Here is a 21,273-nt window from a genome sequence, read left to right on the forward strand (position 1 = left end):
GGAAACCTTGCAGAGGTGGCTTTTTTTAGCAGGGAAAAGCAGGGTCCAACCTCCACCAGAGATTTTTCTGATGGGACAGAGAGGCAGCTGGGGAGCTATAGACTACATCAAAGCTGGTCTGATTTAGTTATTCAGAAAGTGAATGTTCTCGAATATTTTGTTCCATAGAAATCTACATGTATCCAGCTAACACATTGTGGTATAGAATGAAGCCATTAAAAATATAAAGGTAATTTTCTGCAGATCTTAAAACGCACCTCCCAGGCCATCACAGTGATTACATAAAATTGTGGCTGAACAAAATGGTGACTTTTAATGGAATTTCCAGTGGGGGAAAGGGGAAATATTTTAGAAATGCACCTCAAATTTATTAAAATACAGCTCCCTCACATTACTTTCTGCAAAAACTCAAAATCTGCGTGTGATTGATACTCACTGTAATGACTTTGCTGATGACTTTTTGACGCTTCTATTTTTTTAACTGGGACGTTTGCCTGAGAAACAGCTGATCCACGGAAACGTTTTCTTGTTATGATACCGTTTCCTAAATCAGTAAGAGTGGGTTTGTTTGGGGGGTTTTCCCTCCCCACAACGTATTTTAACAATAACACAGGCAGTGAGTTGGGAAGCCTGGCGGAGCAATCCGCCGGGGGCACGCAGCCCAGGAGGAGCCCCGGGCGTGGATGGGGATGCCGCGAACAGCCGCGGGATTGCTGCCGCTCGCTCAGGGGCCTCGCAGGTAGCGGCAGGGGCCGGAGCGGAGCGGGCCGGGCGGCCAGCGAGCCCCGCGGCTCGGCCGGTCCCCGGGGCGGCGCCGGGCGGGGCCTGGAGCGGGGGGCGGTGCGGGGCGCGGGCGGGGGCCGGGCCCGCGGGGCAGCTGCGGCCGGGGCCGCGCATCCAGCGGCTCCAGCGGCTCCGGCGGCTCCGGCGGCCGGGCGGGGAGAGGCGGGCTCGGGCTGCCGCCGCCTCCGCCGCGCAGGGGCAGAGCCCGCGACGGGCGCACGGCGGGCGCTGCCCGGGCGCAGGAGGGGAGGGGAGGGGAGCCTCGTCCCCGCCGCCGCCTCGCTGGACCTCGCGGCGAGCTCCGGGCGCGGAGCGCTCCGTGGGATGGGGCTCGGAGAGGCGCCCGGCGTCGCCTGCTCGCTCTCGGGCTGCGGGAGCCCCCAGGCAGCGCAGGGCAGGTGAATCCCGCCCGCGGCGGAGCGAAGGAGCGGGACGAGATTTTACTGCTGCATTCCCAGAAACGTCGCTTCCACCTGCGAGCGAGTTTGAGCAGCCGGCTGTGGATTTTATATTTGCTTCTCTGCAAACCGAGGTTAGCCGGGAGGCTTTGGCTTTTTGGGAAGGAGCCCTGCCCCGGCCCCGCTGTGTGCGATGGATTGAGGCGTGCCCGGCTGCGCCCCCAGCCAGGCCCCCGCCCGCAGCCCACATAGATGCGATGGAAAGTCGGGGGCTGTTCTGCACCCTTTGTTACCTGATGTTCAACGCTCCTCTGCTGTTCATTGTCACCGGTGAGTAGGAAAGTTCCCGCGGCGACGCGCCGCTCGGGGCACAACTCGCTGGCGGGAGGCTGCGGGGCCGTCGGGGCTGCGGGGCCGCCCGTCCGCAGCCGAGCTGCAGCCGCCCCGCTGCTCCCAGGCCCGGCCTCCCCGGCGCGTTCCCAGCGCGGGGCTGGGGGCAGGGAGCTGCCCGGGCGGCCTCTGGCAGAACAAGGTGGCACTGTTGGGCCGCAGCTGCCGGCAGCGCGCAGCGGAACGGAGCGGGGCGCGGCGGGCGCGCAGCCCGGGACGGTCCCCGCCGCTCGGCGGGAGGGGACGCTGGGACACCGGTGGCCGAGTATCAAGCCCACGGCTTTCTTAGAAGGACCGGGGGGGGTTTAAAGTCCTCTTCAAACTTTCCACTGAAGCCGCGGCTGCAGGGTGACGGGGGCCGGCTCGGACCTGCCCCGGCTGCGCAGCCCTGGATGCTCTGCTTACCCCGCGATCTCTGGGCTCCAGGAAACCTGTGCCGCGGTCAGCGCTTAGCTCTTGAGCTGAAGCAGCTCACGTTAGACTGAAAAGCACTGATCTTGTCTTTTAATCTCTCTCGTTAACCAGCCCTTGTAACTCTATCTTCCCCTCCCAGCTACCTTTACTGAAGTTCCCAAAGATGTGACTGTTAGGGAGGGAGATGATATTGAGATGCCTTGTGCTTTCCGAGCCAGCGGATCCACCTCTTACTCCTTGGAAATCCAGTGGTGGTACCTTAAAGAACCAGCCAGAGAACTTGCACACGAATTAGCCATCAGTGTCCCCGGCAGCAGGAGCAAGGTAATACATTGCAATGGAGATATAGCTCTTCGTCAAATGCAACGTGCTTAGGCAGTGATCAGAATAAACTCAGCATTCCCAGAGTGCTTCCTCTGCCCAGTGCCAGCCACCAGTAGGAAGCATCAGTGTGTCTAGGCCCTCTGAGGAATGTAGGAGTACAGGGCATGCACCGTGAGGGATCTGGTGTCAGAAAAAAACATCAGTGCTTCAAGGACTGTAAACAGAAAATGATAAATGTTCCACTGCAAAATCAGCAATGAGGTCCCAAGAACAGCTGTAGTATGAAGTGTGGACAAGCAAAAACCAGTGCTTCTGTGGACTGAGCTGGGAAGAGCCTCTGCTCCCTGATAGTGTAGAGAAAGGCACGAGGGATGCACCTCTCTGTTGGTACATTAATGTGGTATCAGTCTGCATCTCCAAATGCACAGTTACTTGTACATGTCCACACTTGTGTCCATATCTGAAGCTCAGCAAGATTTTTTCAGTCAGATGTTGCAATTAAAATGCATGAAGCGAAGTTAAATCTTGCGTGCCTTTTCCCCTCCCCCTAGGAAGCCTCTTGGTGTGAGGGTAGGCTTTAGTCTAAATTTTTCAGCTGCATTTCCCCAGCATAAGCCGGTTCATTCTACAGCCCCCCCTTCACCAGAGCAAAGACAACTTGCAGGTGCCAAATAGGGCTGCACAAGGAGTGGGGCAAAGCAGGACTTTGAGGCTGTGTTGCCCTACTGTGCAGAACATGTCATCCTCTCCAGCCCCTGTCCTCTGCGCCAGCAGGGTGGCCCGCGGCAGCCTCTGTGCCTGTGCCAGCTCCCGTCTCTGTGGCACGCTTGTTTTCCTGCAGAGCTCAAATAGAGATGCAAAGCATATAGACACTGAGCTAATGTGATGCCGCCTAGCTGGGGAAAGTGTAAGTCAGTTGTCAGACTGGGAAATAAATCGCTTGGATTTAAATGTCTTCTTTAACCTTATATAAAAACTGTGAGCTGCTTTTACAATAAATGATGACAGAGCAAGCCTGGAGAATGATGACCGTCTCCCCGAGAGGCGTATCAGTGAGGTCTGAGGCATCACTTAGGTTTACAGTGGTTGGCTGGAGACAGAAACATAACCAAATATGAAACCTGCTGTGTGATACCTGCTCCCAGGGTGTTTCAGGACTGAAGCTCTGCCCTGAGCCATGCAAGATCCAGCCTTCCCAAGCCCTTCCCTGCTGCGCTGCTGGTGAAGCGTCTTCCCCAGTGTTTGTCAGTGACTGTGAGCAGCAGAGCATGCAACAAGCATTTCTTTGGCTGCTGTTCGCGCCCTTGGGGAAGACAGCGCTTCTGTGGGGCAGCACGGGAACTTTACCAAAAGAGTCCCTGCGGGCTGAGCACTGGTTTGCTGCCTTCCCCATCACCTGGGGAACTGCCCTGAGCCACACGGGCTGTGTGAATGGCAGGCGGAGAAAGTTGTATCTACCCACGTTCTGTCCTTCCACTGGGCTGGGAATATGAGCATCCTGTTGATGTGCTGACAGCTCGGAGTCTAATTGCCCTTTTTTTTCTGTTCTTTTAGGTAGCAAATAAGGATGCAACAAAAATCAGCGTAAGTGCAGCTCGAGATGGGTGCACGCCCGTCCTCCCACGCACGTGGGATTTCCTGCATGCCCCCCTCATTTCCTGACACACGAATGCAGCTGGTCTCACTGGCAGCCGCGCTCCTGCAGCACGGCGGGAGCGTGGCACGTTTCCCCTCCTCAGTGTGCCGTGGCTCAAGACGTTGTTACCATCTGTTGCTGGTTTTGCAGTCACGTCTCATTCCTTGCAAATCCAGAGGAGGTGACGCTTACCTTACAGCCCTTCCTTAGCCACGCTGGAAAAGGACTGTGGGCCAAATCAGAAGAGAATCTTGCTTTTCCCCCAGCCTTGTGCAACCCCCAGTCGCCTGAGGCGACCCCTTCTCTGGCTGTCCTGAGGAAACACGCCCCTTTCCCTTGGATGTGGCGCGGGTGCCGGGTCCCCCTCCGCGGTGCTGGGGACACGGGCCAGCTCCTTGGAGCCGCGGCGGGGACACCGCCGGGCCGGGCCGGGCTTGGCTCGCTGCAGCGGGCGGGGGCAGAGCCCCGGGGGCTGCGCTTTCCTCGGGGGGAAGAACGGGATTCGGGAGGGCTCCTGAGGGCTGGGGACTGCCCAGCCCTGGGAACCTGGGACCGGCCAGGGGGCGAGAGAACACCCGCGGGGGTGGTGGCAGAGCGCTGGTGGTGACAGGTGGGAGGTGGCGTGGGAGCGGTGCGGACAGAGGCTGGTTCTGGACGGCCCCCGCCAGGTGCTGGGCTCAGCGTCGGCTGGTTTGGGGGACTCAGCCCCGGCTCCGTGCTCCTGGCAGCGGGGCCGCAGGGCGGGGCCGGGCCGCTGCCCGCCGCTGAGGCCGTGCCGGCCGTGCGCTCTCTTGCAGACGGTCCGCGTCCAGGGCAACGACATCTCGCACCGGCTGCGCCTGTCGGGCGTGCGGCGGCAGGACGAGGGCGTCTACCAGTGCCGCGTGTCGGACTACAGCGACGACGAGACGCAGGAGCACAAGGCTCAGGCGCTGCTGCGCGTCCTGTCCCGCTTCTCCCCGCCCGACGTGCAGGCGGCCGAGGCGGTGTCGCACATCCAGAGCGGGGCGGCTCCCCGCCGCCACGGCCCCGCCGCCCGCCCCACGCCGCCGCCCGGCCCCGCCAAGCGCCCGCCGCCGGCCCCCGCTCCCGGCGCCACCGCCGCCACCGCCACCGCCTCGACGGCCGCCGCCGCAGCCTCCTCGGCCTCGCCGCCGCCCGGGCAGGCCGCCATCCTCCGCCAGCAGCACGGGTCAGGTAGGGCGGGCCCGGGAGGGGACCCCTGCTCCCGCACCGCACTGAGCCCGCCACTGACCCTCCCGTGGGGTCGGGCACTGTGACCGACCGACTCCTGCCGTGGGGGAGCTCTCGCTGCCGCGCTGAAACTCGGTGATCGCGCCCAAGTCTGTTGGCAAGGTGTGCTTAGGTGGTCCCGAAGCCGGGACTGGGGCCTTGCCCCAGCCTGGACAGGAGTGAACACAGGCACGGAGCTGGGGAGGTGGGTCCGAGTGCAAGGCTGGGACCTGCATCCCTTTGGTAGGTGCAATGGGAGGCCCCACGTTCAGAACCCCCTTGCAGCTTTTTGGGTGCGGTGTTTGAAACAGTAGCTGCAGCCTCAGGTGAGCGAAACACCGTGGATGTCCTGCACAGGATTTAGATTTGCAGAGCATTTAGATCAGTGAGTGGCTTGCAGGGCTGGCTGTCCCAATCAGATTCAAAGCCTGTGCAGAGCAGGATTCAGAAGGGAAATGTCAATTGCCGTGTAATGAGCTCCACATCTGAATTAATGGCAGGATAAGAATTGGAGATACAGTGCCGTATAATGTTTTCCAATGTAAACATCATGCTAATACTGATTGTCTATCAGTTAATACTGTATTAAGTTATTAATGCCACATTACCATATTGTGGTTTGCCAGAGAAGGCAGTTATGAACCTTTATTTATCCAATGACAGGAATGTCTGGGACAAAGAACACAGTCCGAAATCTGCATTGCAAAAGTGTTTCAAGCTTCAGAGGTGTGGTGCTGCTTTGGCTGGGCTTCAGCTCTCCTCTCAGCCACTGTGACTTAGCTAATGGTGAACAAATGTCCCTGCCAAGTTATCTGTGGAAGAAGGGAAACAATTTTATGCCACTGACTGTGCAGGGAAGGCCCTGAGCTCCCTTCTCTGCTGAGTCTCTTCTGACGCAGATTCATAATCTTCACACAGGGAAGTTCACACTTCTTCCTGATACCTCTTCACACTTTCTGGGCAAACAGTTGCAGGTTTTGGCTCACAGACATGGAAATCATTCCTATATGGGTCACTGTGACCTGCAGGTGCTTTACAGGTGCTGTGTTTAATCTGGCTACTACCGTTTTCTGAATAATTTAGTTTCTTTCTTCTGTAGAAATACATGTGAAAGTTTACTCTTTATCATTCCCCAGATTAAGCTGGTTGTTCATTGGTGTCTAGTGGAAGATAAGGTGACAATTCCTGAGATTTAACTACAGGTGCTTGTGGCCATTTAAAGAAGTTCATTTTGCTTTTGCTGAATCTACTAACCCCAGAAGTTAAACCAGACACCGTAATGCTTATGATCTATTGTTTTTTGTTTGGAAAGATCTGCTTTCCTCCTGGGACCCCAAGGCTAGGGGTTGTTTTCATGTTTCCTCTCCACTCTGTGACTGTGAGAATTCTTGCAGTGTTTTCCATGCTGTCCGTAGAGGTTGGGTTTAGGACTTGCAGCCCTGTGCACCCTGCCTGCTGAACCCAGAGCTTATGTGATTCATATGAACTAAAAACCAGGACAGTGGAAGTGCAGTGGGCTCAGTTCCACGTCAACAGATGGATACGAGCGTGTGCCGCCAAGACAGCATGTCACATATGCCTGTCAGGGCAAGACCTCCTGCCCAGATCAGCTAAACTGCTGTCTGTCCCGATTTTTTACATGTCTGTGGTTTGGGATATGGCACTTCTGCATCCTTTCTAGGCTGCATTAAATTCTGAAAATAAGCTGGTTGCACTGTGGCCAGCATTGTGGAAGTAACAAAAGGGTTTAAATCAGTGAAAAAGGTAGCAGAGCACAGAAAAAAATCTAGTGGGTGTCTCCAGGTAGAGACTGATGCTGAGGGCTACAAAACTGACTAAACCAAAACTTGGTGCCGTGAGCTCCCTGCTGGGCACACTGGTCTCTGTGAACAGTGCCACTCCGTGGCAGCTCCTGTGCTGGAGAGAGCCCAGTCGGACTGTTCCTGTTCCTCTACTGACTTCAGACGGGGTAAACCAGCACCTGCTCTTGTCCCCATCAGAGGGAGGGAATTAATCGTGTACTCTGTATGGTCCTCTTGTAGAAATAATACCTTTTTACTCTGCTTGCATCAAGACCTCCCTGAATAACAGGCTTCTCCCTGGTTTGTTGGAATTTCTGTACCTATGGCAGTTTGGAGCTGTAATTACTGAATCAATAGAACATCAATTACAGCATGGCTTAGGAGATTTGCAGCTGAGGGACTTGACCTTCAAAACTTCATGACTGAGGTGCCTTCTGGACCAGAACTGAGTCTTGTTACCACAAGACATCTCTTTGGTTGCTTCTGTGAAGCAGATTGCTGCTGTCCCAGTCCTCATCTCCTGGGTATTTTAGAAAGACTCTCTGGGCCAGGGATTTGGTTTGAAGCAGAAAGACAGCTTGGTGTAGAGGCAGGAAGTCTTCCCTAGACATGAATGTGGCATAGAGACCTGGATAAAATACTAACATGGCAGTCAGTGTGATGAGGGCTTGCAGGAATACCACCAGCTTTTGTGAGGAAAGGGAAGATGAGATTTCCAGTGCTGTCACTAGATTTGGATAAGCACTAAACTTTCTGCAAAATATCCTAAAAGAAAATGACATCTTAGATTTTCTGAGTTTCCCATTTGTTGAAGTGGTGTTCTTTAGAGCTCCATTAGGTACAGTAATTTCTGTTCTCCATAAAGAATGCAGTTGCTTTATAGGAAATGGGGTTTTTTGTCCCGTTTATTTACTACTGGGAACTAGAAGCCCTGTTTTAAGTCCACTTCCCTGAGGCAGTGTCATAACTGGTTTTCCACACAGTAGGGCCAACAAATCCAACTAAATCTTTGTTCACGTGGTGTTTAAGACTGCAGGACCTAACCCCGTGTTGCTGTATGAGTTACATCTGCATAGCAGCATAACTCATACACTTCATTATCCTATTTGGAGCTCTGTAACACATACAGATAAGTACTTGCACCAAATCTGTGTGTAATAATTGAATAGTCTAATACATTGAAAGTATTTAGCATTTCTAAGTCTTTTCATTGTACACAGGGATATTTCCTCTGTATAAAAGCAGAAATGTGGTTGAACAATGGATTTGCTGTCAGTGATTAAGAAGCACCCTCATTTTAGACACTGGAGAGCTCTGCCTCAGAGCTGATGGCATGGCACTAGCTACAGTGTCCTGCATGAGTTGGCCTCTAATCCTATTTTCCTTGCAATAGAAATCTTCCCAATACTTTCAGTGTAGTAAGAGAGGGGCCTTAAGTATTTGGATTCCAATAAGCATGATTGTAGATGCAATGCTGCATTGGGATGTGCATGGAGGGCTCTTGTTGACTTCAGTTGCGGCCTCATCATGCACCATGGGAAAGTGTGATTCTTCACATTTTCTAAGTGAATTTGTTAAGATAAATGTTTCTCTTACTGATACTATCTAAAGAGCAGAGAGTTTCATCTGACAAACTGGGTATGAATAGAAAATCCATTGTTTTGGACATCAACAGAAATGGTATTTGGCTGAAGTTTGTGATCAGCATTATGGTGTATAAGGCAATAGATCCAGTATAGCTGAAAAATTGACCAATATGCCACAAATACTAGCTACTTGAACAGAATTTTATCCATGATGTTTAAACAACCATATAAAAACTTAGTGCTGTGATCCCATGAGTCAGAAAGGTTACTGCTTGTCTGCCAGCAAGGTGAACTGAAGTGGAAACCAAGAAAATGGGATTTGGGCTGTGAGGAGACAAAGATCTGCTGGCAAGACCATTTTTAACACTATCAGAGAAGCAGTCATCCATGTGGTTCTAAACGAAATAATATTGAGCTTTTAGTTGAAATGCTTGTACACAAATGGAATCTTACACTGTAGGAAAAATATTGGGGTGAGCAAGTGAAAGTGTGCAGAGTTGTTGCTGTTTGGTGGTGCTCTTGGTTTTTACTGGGTAGGGTAGGGGGGATGCAGGAGCATCACTGAGTGAAACACATGGTGTCTCTGTCTCAGGAAATTTGCAGTCCAAGTTTGAGACATATATGTTTGAGACAAATAAATGACACAAGAACAATAACTGACTTGGTTGAGTCGTGTGACAGCTGTGAAATTAAATATGAAAACTTAATTTCAGATGTTCTAAATTTAAGTCCAGTGCCTTAGTTGTGAGACTAACTTTGTCATCTGATGGTGAAGTAATAAACAAGGATCTTCATCCTGACCTCCTGGGAGGGAAATTGACTGTATTATATCCTAGCAAACTGTCTCCAAAATGAGTGCCTGTGTATTTGCTTGGGGGCAATTTTTAGTTTAACTTCTGAGCGGAATGTAGATCAGACATTGCAGCTTCCAAATTCCCTTTTATTTGTTTGATCTCTAGCCTCAAAGCTCAGAAGTGAAAGCTTTAAATAAAATAAACAAAGGTGGGAGTGTGAAACAAGAAGCTCTAGGAGGGACACAGGCTCATGTGTTATGCACAGATGAAGTGGTCATCGCGAGGAAGAAGATAAATCTTCACTCTGTGCCTGTCCCTCCCCTCCTCAAAGCCTTTTATGTGTGAGCTCTGCCCCTGTGCTGCTTGGCCAGGATAAAGCAGCAGGTGCCAGTCCTGCAGCCTCTGTGCCCGTGGTGCTCAGAGGAGCAGGGCATGCACAGCCTGCCCACCCTGAGGCAGGAGGCCATGGGGAGACTCTCAGATCTCTGTTGTGCACTGGGCAGCAAGAGGCCTGTTTTTGCAGCTTAGAGACAGCAGAGGAAGGAGCACAATGTGTTATTGCGTGTGCAGAGCTGGGGCCGGTCAGGGGGACGCTGTTTGGAGGGCTGTGGTTGGGTTTGGACCAACTTTGGGTAAGGGTTTGAGTTCAGGGCTCTCCTGGCTTTGTCAGAGCGTGAATGACTCTCTGCTAGTTTGAGGCACAGCCTGTGGAGCTCGTTTATGTTTGATAGATGAATGTTACATGAAATAGCAGGAAAAGAAAGTCTGTGAGGCTGCTCAGCTCAGGCTCCCTGCCTTTCCCACTCAGTAATGTCTGGGTCTGCTCCACATCCCCTGTGCTTTTTATGAGACCACGTATGAGCTCAATTCTGTTGTTACTTGTAGTTAAATGCAACCTGGGTCACATCACATTTTCCTTTACATTAAATAAAGTAGCAAGACAGAGGCCATAACTGAATTATCAGGCTGACCTCCTAAATGTCACTGGATAATAAACATGCAAAAAGAATTCTCATTAAATACACATCACTAGCACTTTAATATCTAGGAAAATTAGACTGCTTTGGGGACAAGTGAGGTCAAATATCTTCTTTTGTGTCTGTGTAATATGGATTAATTCTCGAACTGGACAAAAGCACTAACTGCTGTACTGTGTCACCTCATTATCTAGGGCAGAAACAAGCTGTGCCTGGGTGTTTTTGTACTGTGGAAATGCAATTTATTTGAATAACCTCCTTTCAGCAGTTCTTGCTTGCTCCCCAGAGGACAGACAAAACTGCACTAACCTATTCTACTCTAGCCTGTTCAGTGCCCTTGAAGAAATCTGAATATTGTTGGAATTTCTTTGATATCTATAAGTTATAGATGAAAAAATCTTCTAAAAATATTACTAAACACAATGAAGGGAGTATTCCAGGTCTTAGTGAATGTGGAAGCTGTACCTAACACTGGTCTAGATTTCTATATAAGATTGATTCATTAGTGAGTGAAAATTAGAAATTTATATGAAGAAAGGCTCAGTGCACCCACATGTGTTTTTGCATAAGCAAGCAGCATTTGGGGCAGAAGTATACATATAGTGCTAGTTCTTTGTACATGATTCCAACAGATACTTTGCAAATGGAGTCTCAGTTTGCAGAACCAGCTAACTTTGAATCTTTTATGAGTGGCAGTAATTGTTACACACTCCCCACCACTGCTATCCTGCTGCAGCTTTACTGATGTATAAACTAATGCTTGAACTGTGTTGTCAATTTATATAGGTCCCTAACAGTCTAAAAATTGGCAGTCATGGCATAAAGAAATGGCCAGACAGCCTTAGTGGTGCTGGTGTTAAGAAGGCTTTTAGTAGTGTGGGCTGTAGCTGGAGAGCAAACAGAAAGTAGCCTCTGCCAGGAAATGAATCTCACAGTAGTCCTGTGTAGGTGTTTCTTTTTTACTTAAGAGAGCCTGACAGGATTGTGCTGGCAATAAAAGGAGGTTGCTTTGGATTTTGATTTAGCTTTGCTAAAGCAGTATGAATGCTGTCAGGCTCACTATTGCTGTTTACTATGTGTTTTTTAAAATTAGATAATGGCAGAGCAGTCCCATATGTCAATAATAAACAGTTCAAGTAGGTTTGTATTGGAAAAAATGGGGTTGTCAGCAGAATGGTATTATTTGTCACAACAGCAGCTAACAACCGAGTACTTTATATTGCTAGGCTGTTATCAGCTGGGAGGCAATTTTATTAGCTGGAAAGAGGAGCAGTTTGGCAGAGCAGCCGAGGGTTCTGTGTGAGCCAGCACAGGGTTGTGCCACGGCAGGAGGAGGGAGCTGTGCTCACAGAGCAAAGGACCCCAAGCATCCCCCACAATCTCTGCTCTCACCCTGGCCCTGGCTGGGAGCAGGACATCCCTCTGTGTGCAGGGACAGGCTGCTGACTTCCAAACAGGCAGAGCACAGGGAGCTCTCTCATGGACGTGGTTTTCTACAGCTGTTGTTCTGTTACTTTGCTCTCGGATGTGTTCAGGAGACATGGAAATGTGTCACAGTTTAGTGGTAGACAGTGTGGTGGTGCTGAGTTCATGGCTGGACTTGGTGATCTTTTCCAGCCTCACCAGTTCTATGTGATTCTATGGGTAAAAGTCATCAAACTGACATGAGTAGAAATAGTTTACTGCTTTATAATTTTTAAAATTGGCGTGCTAATCTGAGTCCCTCTCACGCCGAGGGGCTGGAGATTTCACATGCACAGAGGGTATTGAGGAATATCCCATGTCCACAGTTTTGTCAAATGACTCCTTGCTGCCTTATTCTGCAAAGCTTGGCCTCCCTTACATCTAGGGCATAGCAAAGTCTTTAGTTAACTAACATCTAGCAAATATCAGTCATTGGAAATGTTGGGAGGGTCTGTGTATTTGTGGGTCAGTCCCAAAATGCTGCTGTTTGTTTACAGCAAAAAGGTGATCTCTTCTTCATGGAAATCACAGGCTCTGCTTTTTTTTTCAGGCACATGGTCTCAATACAGCCATTTTTATTGTGTCATCAGGCATTCTGCTAATGCACTTAGCTCTGTATTTTTAAGTATGGACCGGATAAGGTTATTTTTCAAAAAAAAAGTCCTTAATCTGCACTTGCATCTGCTTAAGTTTAGTAATTCTGATTGGAGTGATAATTACAACTACATTGGCAGCTTGCTCCTAATCCTGATCAAGCCAGAAATACTCTAAAAACAGTTAAGTGAGAACCACAGTGTCATAGTCTTTATTTCTGGGTTGCAAATATTTACAACTTGTATCAGTTACAGAATATGAAACCTGTGGTTCAGTCCAGTGGGACTCTTTTTGTCAGTCTTTTCATAAAGTTCCAGCCTGTGGAACTGTGTGTCCATATCTAGCTTGCCTGCTTTTCTTCAATATGACTTTTTAGTCCTCCAACTTATAATGAAAAACATTAGAATATGTCCCAAACTTGCTTCTAAGCTCAGTAGCTGAAACCAGCACCCAGTATTTTTCATTGCCTTATGATCTGGGCAGTTTGAGTTGTGCTTTTGCTACTTGTATGTATGGATATGCTCTGGAATTGCTCAAATTATAGTACAGAGGAAGGAAGTGTAGGACTGGCTGCTTATTTACCACCTGAACTACCACTAATGCAGTTACTTCTTTTTCTCTGTATTTTCATTTAGAATTCATTTTCCACCAAATTTCATTACAAAGAATTTTGTATCTCTCGTTATTCAACAGTCAAGGAATGAATTAACGGTTCTTGATTTTCTTAAGTTAATTTTAGATCATGGAACCGCAGAAAATTCTGGAAACTAAAACACATTCATAGTTGCATGATTTGAGTGTCTTAATAAGATGTTTGGTGAGGAAATATCATTTCACTGATACCAAAGCAGGAATCTGTTTATGTGAGGGTAATACAAAGTAGACACCAGCTGCAGGTCTTAAAAGAGGAAGGTTACTGGCTTATTTAAATGCAAACCAATAGAAAGTATTTAAACTGTATAATCTATATAGAATAAATTACTCATTTTAAGCATTCAGGATGAATTTCTATTCTCCATTGACACCATCTAGAGCAGTGTTTCCTTTTGGAGCTTGTTACTCCTGGTGATAAATTACTCCTGGTGTTGCCTTGAAGTTACTCTTCAGTTCCTCCCAAGTGGATGTTTGGAGTGGTTGAGTGGTTGGTTTGGCTCTCTCCAGTGTGGAAGAGATCCCAAGAGCAGCCCCTCAAGGGCCTGACTCCCTCAGCTCAGGCCACTCTGCTGTGTGTGGGCACTGCCTGCCCTCAGCACAGAGGTGTTCACAGGCACATGTAGTGTTTGGAGAAGCAGAGAGAGGCTTTGGTACCAGTGCTGATTGTTCTGTACGCTTTTGGCTACCACAGAAGGGAAATGGGGATATTGAGGGAAAATATTTCCCATATTGTGTTACTCCTGTTTCTTGTAACTTCCATGGGAGATGGGGTTTTTTTGCCAGTCTGTTGGCAATGAAACTGCATATTTCTCTGGGAACCGAACAGGAGTATTTCTATATAAAAGTAGAAGCATTTCTTGCTCCATAGCAGATATGCATTTCCCTACATCCATCAAATCCACTAGTTCAACAGCTCCTCTGTTTGTGATAGCTGTGGTTAATACAAAAGTGCTGTGCCTTGCAGACCTGCAGCAGCTGTGGAATGGGTCAGATCAATTGTCCATGTAATCCTGTACCTTATGTCTGATGATGTCCTTACGATCCAGGAGGGGGAAGAGCCTCTGTAGAGGATATCAGAGCACTTGGGTGGTCTGTGTACCATGAGCATGTTTGGCGGAGATTGTTAACACTAACATTTTAACGAAAATTTGGCCTTAATGAGTCTCAGTTAAAATGAGCTCTGTTGAGATCAAAATCCACCTCAATAGTTGCAGGTGCCTTAAGAAACACATCCCCAACTCCTGTACCAATGCCTGTGTCTGTCCTGTCCCACAGGCACTCACACATTGACTTCCAGCAGAGCACTGCAGTGCTTCAGAAAATCAATACTGCACAAGGACTGTTTTTCTTCTCTTAGGTTCTTATCAGAACCAAACTTTTATTTCTGCATAATTTCCTTGCATGACTACGCTCCTCTCTCACTGCCATCCAGTTTATTTGTTTTCTAACCTACAGCCTTCCTGCTACTGTGCTAAACCCCCAAACCACTGAAACACCAGTCTCCTGTCCTAGGTGGGCTTTTTGAGTTGTCACATCAAGGATGGTCAAAATTAAGGATCAGGCTGCTACAAGGAATTGGCTTTTTCTCAAATATACATCTTTATTTTTCTACCTATTCAGGAAAGTTTGCACTGTGCTGCCCTGTATGCAGCTTCTGTAGAGTTACCAAGCCTTAAATTCTCACCTCCTTGTTTTCAGGTGAGTTTAGCCCAGCATGTAACTAGATAGAGCTGTGGGCAAGTAAAACATGCTCATTTCATTACTGCAAATGCAAATGGAATCTTACTGGAAATATTAAAACCTTTTGAATTTCCAAAATTAGGACAGGGGAGGCTTTCAGTTATTCTTGTAACATGAGAGTTTGGCAATTCACCTCTAAATATAGGCCTGAATATTGCAGTGGATATCATGAGAAAGAAGGCAGAAAAACAGTGAAACTCGGGTGTATTTGAGAAGACCTAAAATAATGACAGAGTTTTACAGAACTCTGGTCAGTGTCTTCTGGCCAGTAAAATTGCTTTCAGCTTCCTGGAGAGTTTGAGGCTCTAGTGTGGATAAAGAAAGTGAAATGTGGGCATTATCATGAAGGGTGTGGAGGGCAATGCTGATAGTTTCACCTGGCTGTGAGAGAAGATTTACTCCTGACCTTAAAAACCTTGATGTCATGGATAAAGGAGCAAAGGAGAATCACAAGCGTCTACCTGCATCGTTGTGTAGAAATAAAAACATATGCTGACTTCTGTGAGGCATTTTCTTGAGATGAGTTATGGAAAGCTGTTCCAAAACTCAGCGAATTATAAATAAAGACTGTAGTGGATAGAAAACTAATTTTGTCATCATGCCTTCTAGGCAGGTTCAGTGGCGAGCAGATCCCATGCAGTTGCTCATAAATATGTGGGAAGTCACCACTGCTGAAATTAGCTGCACCAAAAGGCAGCTGAGGAGCTGTTTCTGGTTGTGCTGGGCAGGATGAAACACAGCCAGCCAAAAGCCAGGAGTAAGGGGACCCCATAGTTCAGTGGGTTTTTTTTGTTGTACCAATACTTCTTTGAGCACCACCACATCCTGTTCCATGCAGTGCTCTAGGGTGGAGCTGGGAGGGTCTGCTAGAGTCAGCACAGGCTCTGCATGCAGTTCTGCACAGCACCCTGGAGATTTAGCTCTTGGGGAGGAGTGGGAATTTTAAGGCATTAGGTACAAAAAAAAAAAAAAAAAAGGTTTAAAAAAGCAAATATGCAGTGTGTGGATTGTGGTGGAAGAACTTAAGAGTGGAAGGGTGTAGGCAGTTTGTAAGATCCTGTCTCAAACTGTGGAACAGTTCTGATGGGGTGTAGCTTATTATCTCTTTGGTTCAGTAAGTGAATAGTGACTTTAGTAATTTCAATTAAAAACTTCTAAGAAGCTCTTAAGTGTGAAGTTGGGTATATTCCCTTCAATTCAGTGCAAGTGCTCCAGATGTATGTCAGTGAATGAGGTTTATCTAGGAGGTTATTGCTTGTAATGATCATTGACTAGCAACCCATGTAAAACTCAGTTTTTTCCATAGATACCAGAACATGTATCAAGTGCAGTCTGAAGTTTCTGGACTGAGAGAATAGATCAATCTGTATGGTCAGTTTGATCCCTCACCTCTTAATGAAATGCCTGGTTTGAGGGCTTTAGTTGGGCACTGCTCTGTAAGGAAATAGGCCAAGGCTAACAGGTCACTGCATAAAAGGCAGTACAGAGAAGTGTCTCGTGACACTGCCAACCAGGGCTCCAGCTCCATCATCAATCAGCAGTCAGATTTTAGGTGTTATCTCATCTTTCAAGGAAAATAGGCTACTGATGTCTTTCAGCTTTTTGTTATATGGGCCACTTCATTTTACCACCATCTCAGAGAGAGACATCAAAGGACTTTTCAGATTCTTTCTAGTAAGAAAAATAGATGACTGCTGGAAACTGTGGGTTTTGACCATTGGTTAAATATAGCTTGTAAAAGAATCATCCCATTTTTTCTGGGTGCCACAAGTCACTTGGTTAATTCATGTTTGTTTTCGATTGAACTGTTTTAAGTCTGACTGTGATTAATTCCGGCATTAAAAAAAATTATTAAATAAAAAAATTGCAGTAAAACACTATTATGTCATAAATCGCAAAGAAGGATGAGTGATGCCAGAGAGCAATTCACCATACACGAAGAGAACAATTTGTTCTTGTTCTGCATGGTGGTAGACTTTCCCTTTTGGCCATGAGCACATAAATATTTCAAAAGCAAAGCTGTAAGTCTGTATAGTGATAAATAAGCTTGCAATAACAGAACATCAAATGAATATTCAAAATATCAGTGAAATGTTTTCACGCAAGTGCCCGTAGTTTGCAAGTAACTGTGTACTCCTGATTTAGTGTGTCTGGACAAAGACACACTAAATCAGGGACAAGAACCCTCTGTTCTCACATCTGGGTCAATCGTGTGTCCAGATCCTCATGCTCAAGCCCACATTTTGTTTGTTTACATCTACAGATGTAACAATTTATTAACTAAAAGTCAAGACTTCCACTACTGCAATAACAGCTGAATTGAGGACTAAGTTCAGTTTGTTTATAATCAATGGTTCAGTTTAACTAATCAAGGAGAAGATACTGGAAATTATTTTTCTGGTCTGCTTATATCTAGAGGGAGGTGAATTCTTAAGTTCTGTGTGTCCAGTACTGCCCGAAGTCTTGGAGCAGAACAACACTGAATCAGTATGAAAAAAGAAGCTTGTATGTGATGTTCAGTAAGAATAATTGCTTTCAAATATTTTTAAGAAATATATTTCATTTAACTGCTGAGATTCTGTTAACAGAGTGTGAACTCACATTCTGCCATCAGAGAAGATGGAGAATATAGGTTGAAAACAGTAATTTCTACAGAAGGAAAAGACAAAATTTGGACTGTTGAATTCACAGTTCTGCACTGAAATTTAAACTAAAACTAGTACATAAAGGTAAAACCAACACAGGAATGATTTTGGTAAGCAGGCACACAGGAGCTGCAAGGAATTGTGACTAATACTGCTTTCCCTTCAAAGCCTAAATGATCCTAAGCTGGCATTTCTGGCAGCCCTTTAGTATCATGGTTGTAAGAGCACTTGAGCTTCAAGAGCCCATTTCTCCAGGTCGTTTCTCAGTGTTTCCAGGGGAATTCCCCCTTACAAAAGCACATCTTGCTGTCTGAGTAATTGGCAGCATCTCATACTCGAGTCCTGCTCATTGAAAGAACACGTTCAGCCCTAGCAGAGAAAGAATGGGTTCTCAGCACCCTCAGGTTTGATCATCAGAAATACCCCAGCCAGCTCTTCCCTGCAGTGCTGGGCAGGTGTGGAATTGGCACAAATTTGGCACCACTGAGCTGTGTGCAGCTGCCAGGAGTGTTGGCTCTGCCGGGCTGCCAGTGCCATCCCCAGGCTCAGGGGACAGTGACAGCACGTGGGGACTGTCCTGGGCTGGCATCTTGCAGCTGTGCCATGTCCCAGAGGAGAGGACTTCCCTGCACACACTTTTCAGTGTCTCTTTGTAATGAGTTGCAACTAACTCCTTTAGCTGCTGGGGTTAATTGTGTTTGTTAATGATTTTTCAGCTTTCAAAACAAAAATCCTGTATTCATCTCAATACCTTGCTGTTGCTATGTAGGCAGTCCATAGCACGTGTTTGTGCATGCAGGGATTTAATTAAAACCTTAATAACTAAATAATCACCACACAGTCTGGGCATCTGTGAGACAGCACTGTGGAGACATTTCTTGAGTTCCTCAATTGCACACCACATTGCTCTGTCCTGTTTTGGATGCTGGGTAATCGTACTTCAGCACTGCTGGGGAGGTGGATATAGATTACGAGGCAGCTGGAGGAGCAAGCCCAAGAGCAGTGCTTTGCTCAGGCACCGTTTGAGGCATTTGCTTTGATCATGCCACAGCTGGGAGCCACTCACATGTCCTAGAGACCAAAACTAAAGTATTCACGTTACGGTGCCTGAAGTGAGTTTCCTAAACAGAAATGCCCTGATCACTTTTCCAGAGATACTGAACACAGAAAACTTAAAGTTTTCATGCTTTGCAAAGTGTCTCTCACAGTCTGGGTGGCGGTCAGTGTTTTGGGCATTGATTACTCCTGTAGGTGGGGTATTCAGCAGAGAGGAGGCCTCTCCTCAGGTGCCCCTCTGCACTTCAGGTGCAGGGCAGACAAATTCCCACTGGACTCCTGCTTTTGCATGGAAACGTCCCACATCTGTCCTGTGCTGGTGACAGCTGCCACACGTGGTCCTCTCATGGCTCAGCAAGGTGTCCCCTGAGGACATTTGGGCCAGGCAGCTGCTGTGGGCCAGCCTGGCCTTGTCTGCTGGGCTGTGCTGGGATCAGGAGCGCCAGCAGCCGTGTCCTGCACCGGGCACCAGGGCTGCTGCAGGGCACGGGCACCTCTGCCTTTGCCTTGGCTGGCAGATAGCAGTGGCCATTGCAGAGGTGGCACGGCCAGAGCCTCGTGCCTGTGTGTCCCGTGTCAGTCCTGTGTGTCCCATATCAGGTCTGTGTTCCCCATGCCATGCCCTGTGTGTCCCATGCCATGCCTGTGTGCCCCATGCCATGCCTGTGTGCCCCATGCCAGCCCTGTGTGCCCCATGCCAGCCCTGTGTGTCCCATGCCATGCCTGTGTGCCCCATGCCATGCCTGCTGTCTTGACCTCATCCCCACAGCTCAGCCCTCCCATGACAAGGAGAGGGCCCACACCATGGTGCACACAGCAAATACCGTTTTGGATCTTTTCAGCACACCTCGCTGGAAAATAAAAAATCTGAGCAAGTATCTTGGTGTAAATGGATGGGAGGCCTTGGTAGCTGCTGCATGGACGTGGCTGCTGCTCCTTGCTGTGGGCAGTGGCCTCGGTGTGTCCTGCCCAGGGAGGGCCATGTCCTGCCCCATGAGTTAGCTCATCGCTCTCCTCAGGACAGGCTGACGGGAACAGATGTGTTCCACACCTGACCTCTGTTTTTGTATAGCTCCTGAGCACATTTTCAATTTAAAATTCAGCTCTTTCCTATAAAAGGTAAAGAAGATGTCAAGGTCTTGCTGTTCCCATTCCAAATGAAATGGGTTCATGTCCTGTTAATCAAGAAGTACAGACGCAGCATTTGTCATTTCCCTTTAAAGTAATGGGTGGTTGATACCTGTCATTTCTCAAGAAACTATATACCAGATTATGGTGTATTTATAGAAATCTCAATTGCTGGTAACTTGGCCAAAGCCAAGTTTAGGCATACCATTAGTAACACATAATGAAATGACCTAAGTGGTGTCAGATTTGGGAGGGGGAGGAAAAAGCTATTTGAGTTGGATAGCTTGAGGATGCTGTTTTACTATTAAAATTAAGCTTCTGACCCCTGGCACTGAAGTGATAAAAATGAATCTTCCTATATTTCTCTTCTGCATTTAATCTTCTATATTGGAAAAGATAAAAAATCAAATCTCCTTCTCTCCCTTGTCTCTTTCTTTTCTAGGTACAGGACCTATTTATGCTACAGACCCACTCTTATACATGTCCCTGTTAATACTGCATAAGCTCGTACATTTATTAGTAAACCACTGACGGACTGCTCCCTCCACTCCTCCTCAGCCAAACAGAAAGGAACCTATTTAATAACAAACAAAACCCCTGACAAAGAAATCCCTACCGTTTTAAAGATGGACAGAAAGAGACTGAAAGAAGCATGATAAATTCTACATAGGGGGAAAAACATATTTTTGGGGATGCCACAGAAAAGTAAATCACATAGAATAATGCATCTAGTTTCCAGACTCTATGGTGTAAAGCCCTGCTCTGTGCATGGCACTTATGATTCCTCTATTTTAATGTAATATTTTTTCTTTTCTAAACCTTTCCTCTGACTCTTCATTTTGCACGAACTGTTGAGCAGTTATCTTTATGACAATATGTAAAGATGTTGGGTCAAACCCTTCCTAAGAAAGGAAATATTTTTAGTAGATTATTGTGTTTAGGTTTTTTTGGATTTCCTTTTTCTTTTTTAATTAAATTATTTCTTTTGGAGACATCAAAAAGGTACATCTTACCATAATTAATATTCACTGTCAATAATATTTATTTTTAAATGAAGATTGGAGACAAGGTAAGACATTTGTTTATAAACTGTATTGTATATTGCTGAATAACAGTTGAATAAAAAGATTTTGAAATAAAGTTTTTACAGATGTGCGTGCCTTTCCCTGTGTCCTGAATGTCCCTGAGAAGGCTTGATGGCTGTGTGCCTTCCCTGCCTTGTCACACACAGAGACTTAAGGAACAATGCAGCACAAACAAAAAAAAATAAAATCAGTTACTTTTCAGACACCCTCACCTGATGCCAAAGCCCACAGCAGAATGTGCAGACAGTCCCAAGCTGCAGCTGCCTTTTCTTTGGTGCCAGCCATTATCTCTGGGCAGTCAGGGTAAGATCTGGTAGATGGACAGTGGGACATTGTGTGGCATTCAGTGTAAATTGCTTTGGTTTGCCCCAGGCCTATCTGAAAAAAGATTAATCAAGCAGTGGAAAATCAAAATAAATTATCCTGGAATGTTGTGTTCCCTAGTTCTAAGATTTGTTTAAAATATATTCAGATTTTAAAAATACATCATTGTGTCAGTTTTCTTACCCAGGTGAGCTTTCTCTAAAGAAGCTTTTTTACAGTAAATAGAGTAGTTACTTTACAGTAAAT

At 47.2% G+C, this 21,273-nt stretch overlaps 1 protein-coding gene across 1 annotated transcript; it reads left to right on the forward strand.

Moving 5' to 3' along the window:
* The first annotated feature begins 951 nt into the window (after positions 1 to 951).
* Positions 952 to 20,738, forward strand: VSTM2B (V-set and transmembrane domain containing 2B). The gene is made up of 5 exons (XM_066327309.1): positions 952 to 1,511; positions 2,125 to 2,309; positions 3,864 to 3,893; positions 4,743 to 5,142; positions 20,061 to 20,738. Exons 1-5 carry the CDS (start codon positions 1,439 to 1,441, stop codon positions 20,147 to 20,149), a joined length of 777 nt encoding a protein of 258 aa, XP_066183406.1. The 5' UTR covers positions 952 to 1,438; the 3' UTR covers positions 20,150 to 20,738.
* Positions 20,739 to 21,273: the final 535 nt, after the last annotated feature.

This window comes from Sylvia atricapilla, chromosome 12, assembly GCF_009819655.1.
Source record: "Sylvia atricapilla isolate bSylAtr1 chromosome 12, bSylAtr1.pri, whole genome shotgun sequence".
NCBI classification, from domain to species: domain Eukaryota; kingdom Metazoa; phylum Chordata; class Aves; order Passeriformes; family Sylviidae; genus Sylvia; species Sylvia atricapilla.

Coding starts and splice junctions, on each gene's coding strand:
- VSTM2B (XM_066327309.1), top strand. CDS start 1,439: ATGGAAAGTCGGGGGCTGTTCTGCACCCTTTGTTACCTGATGTTCAAC. Junction 1,512..2,124: donor TCTGCTGTTCATTGTCACCG/GTGAGTAGGAAA, acceptor TTCCCCTCCCAG/CTACCTTTACTGAAGTTCCC. Junction 5,143..20,060: donor CCGCCAGCAGCACGGGTCAG/GTAGGGCGGGCC, acceptor TTTCTTTTCTAG/GTACAGGACCTATTTATGCT.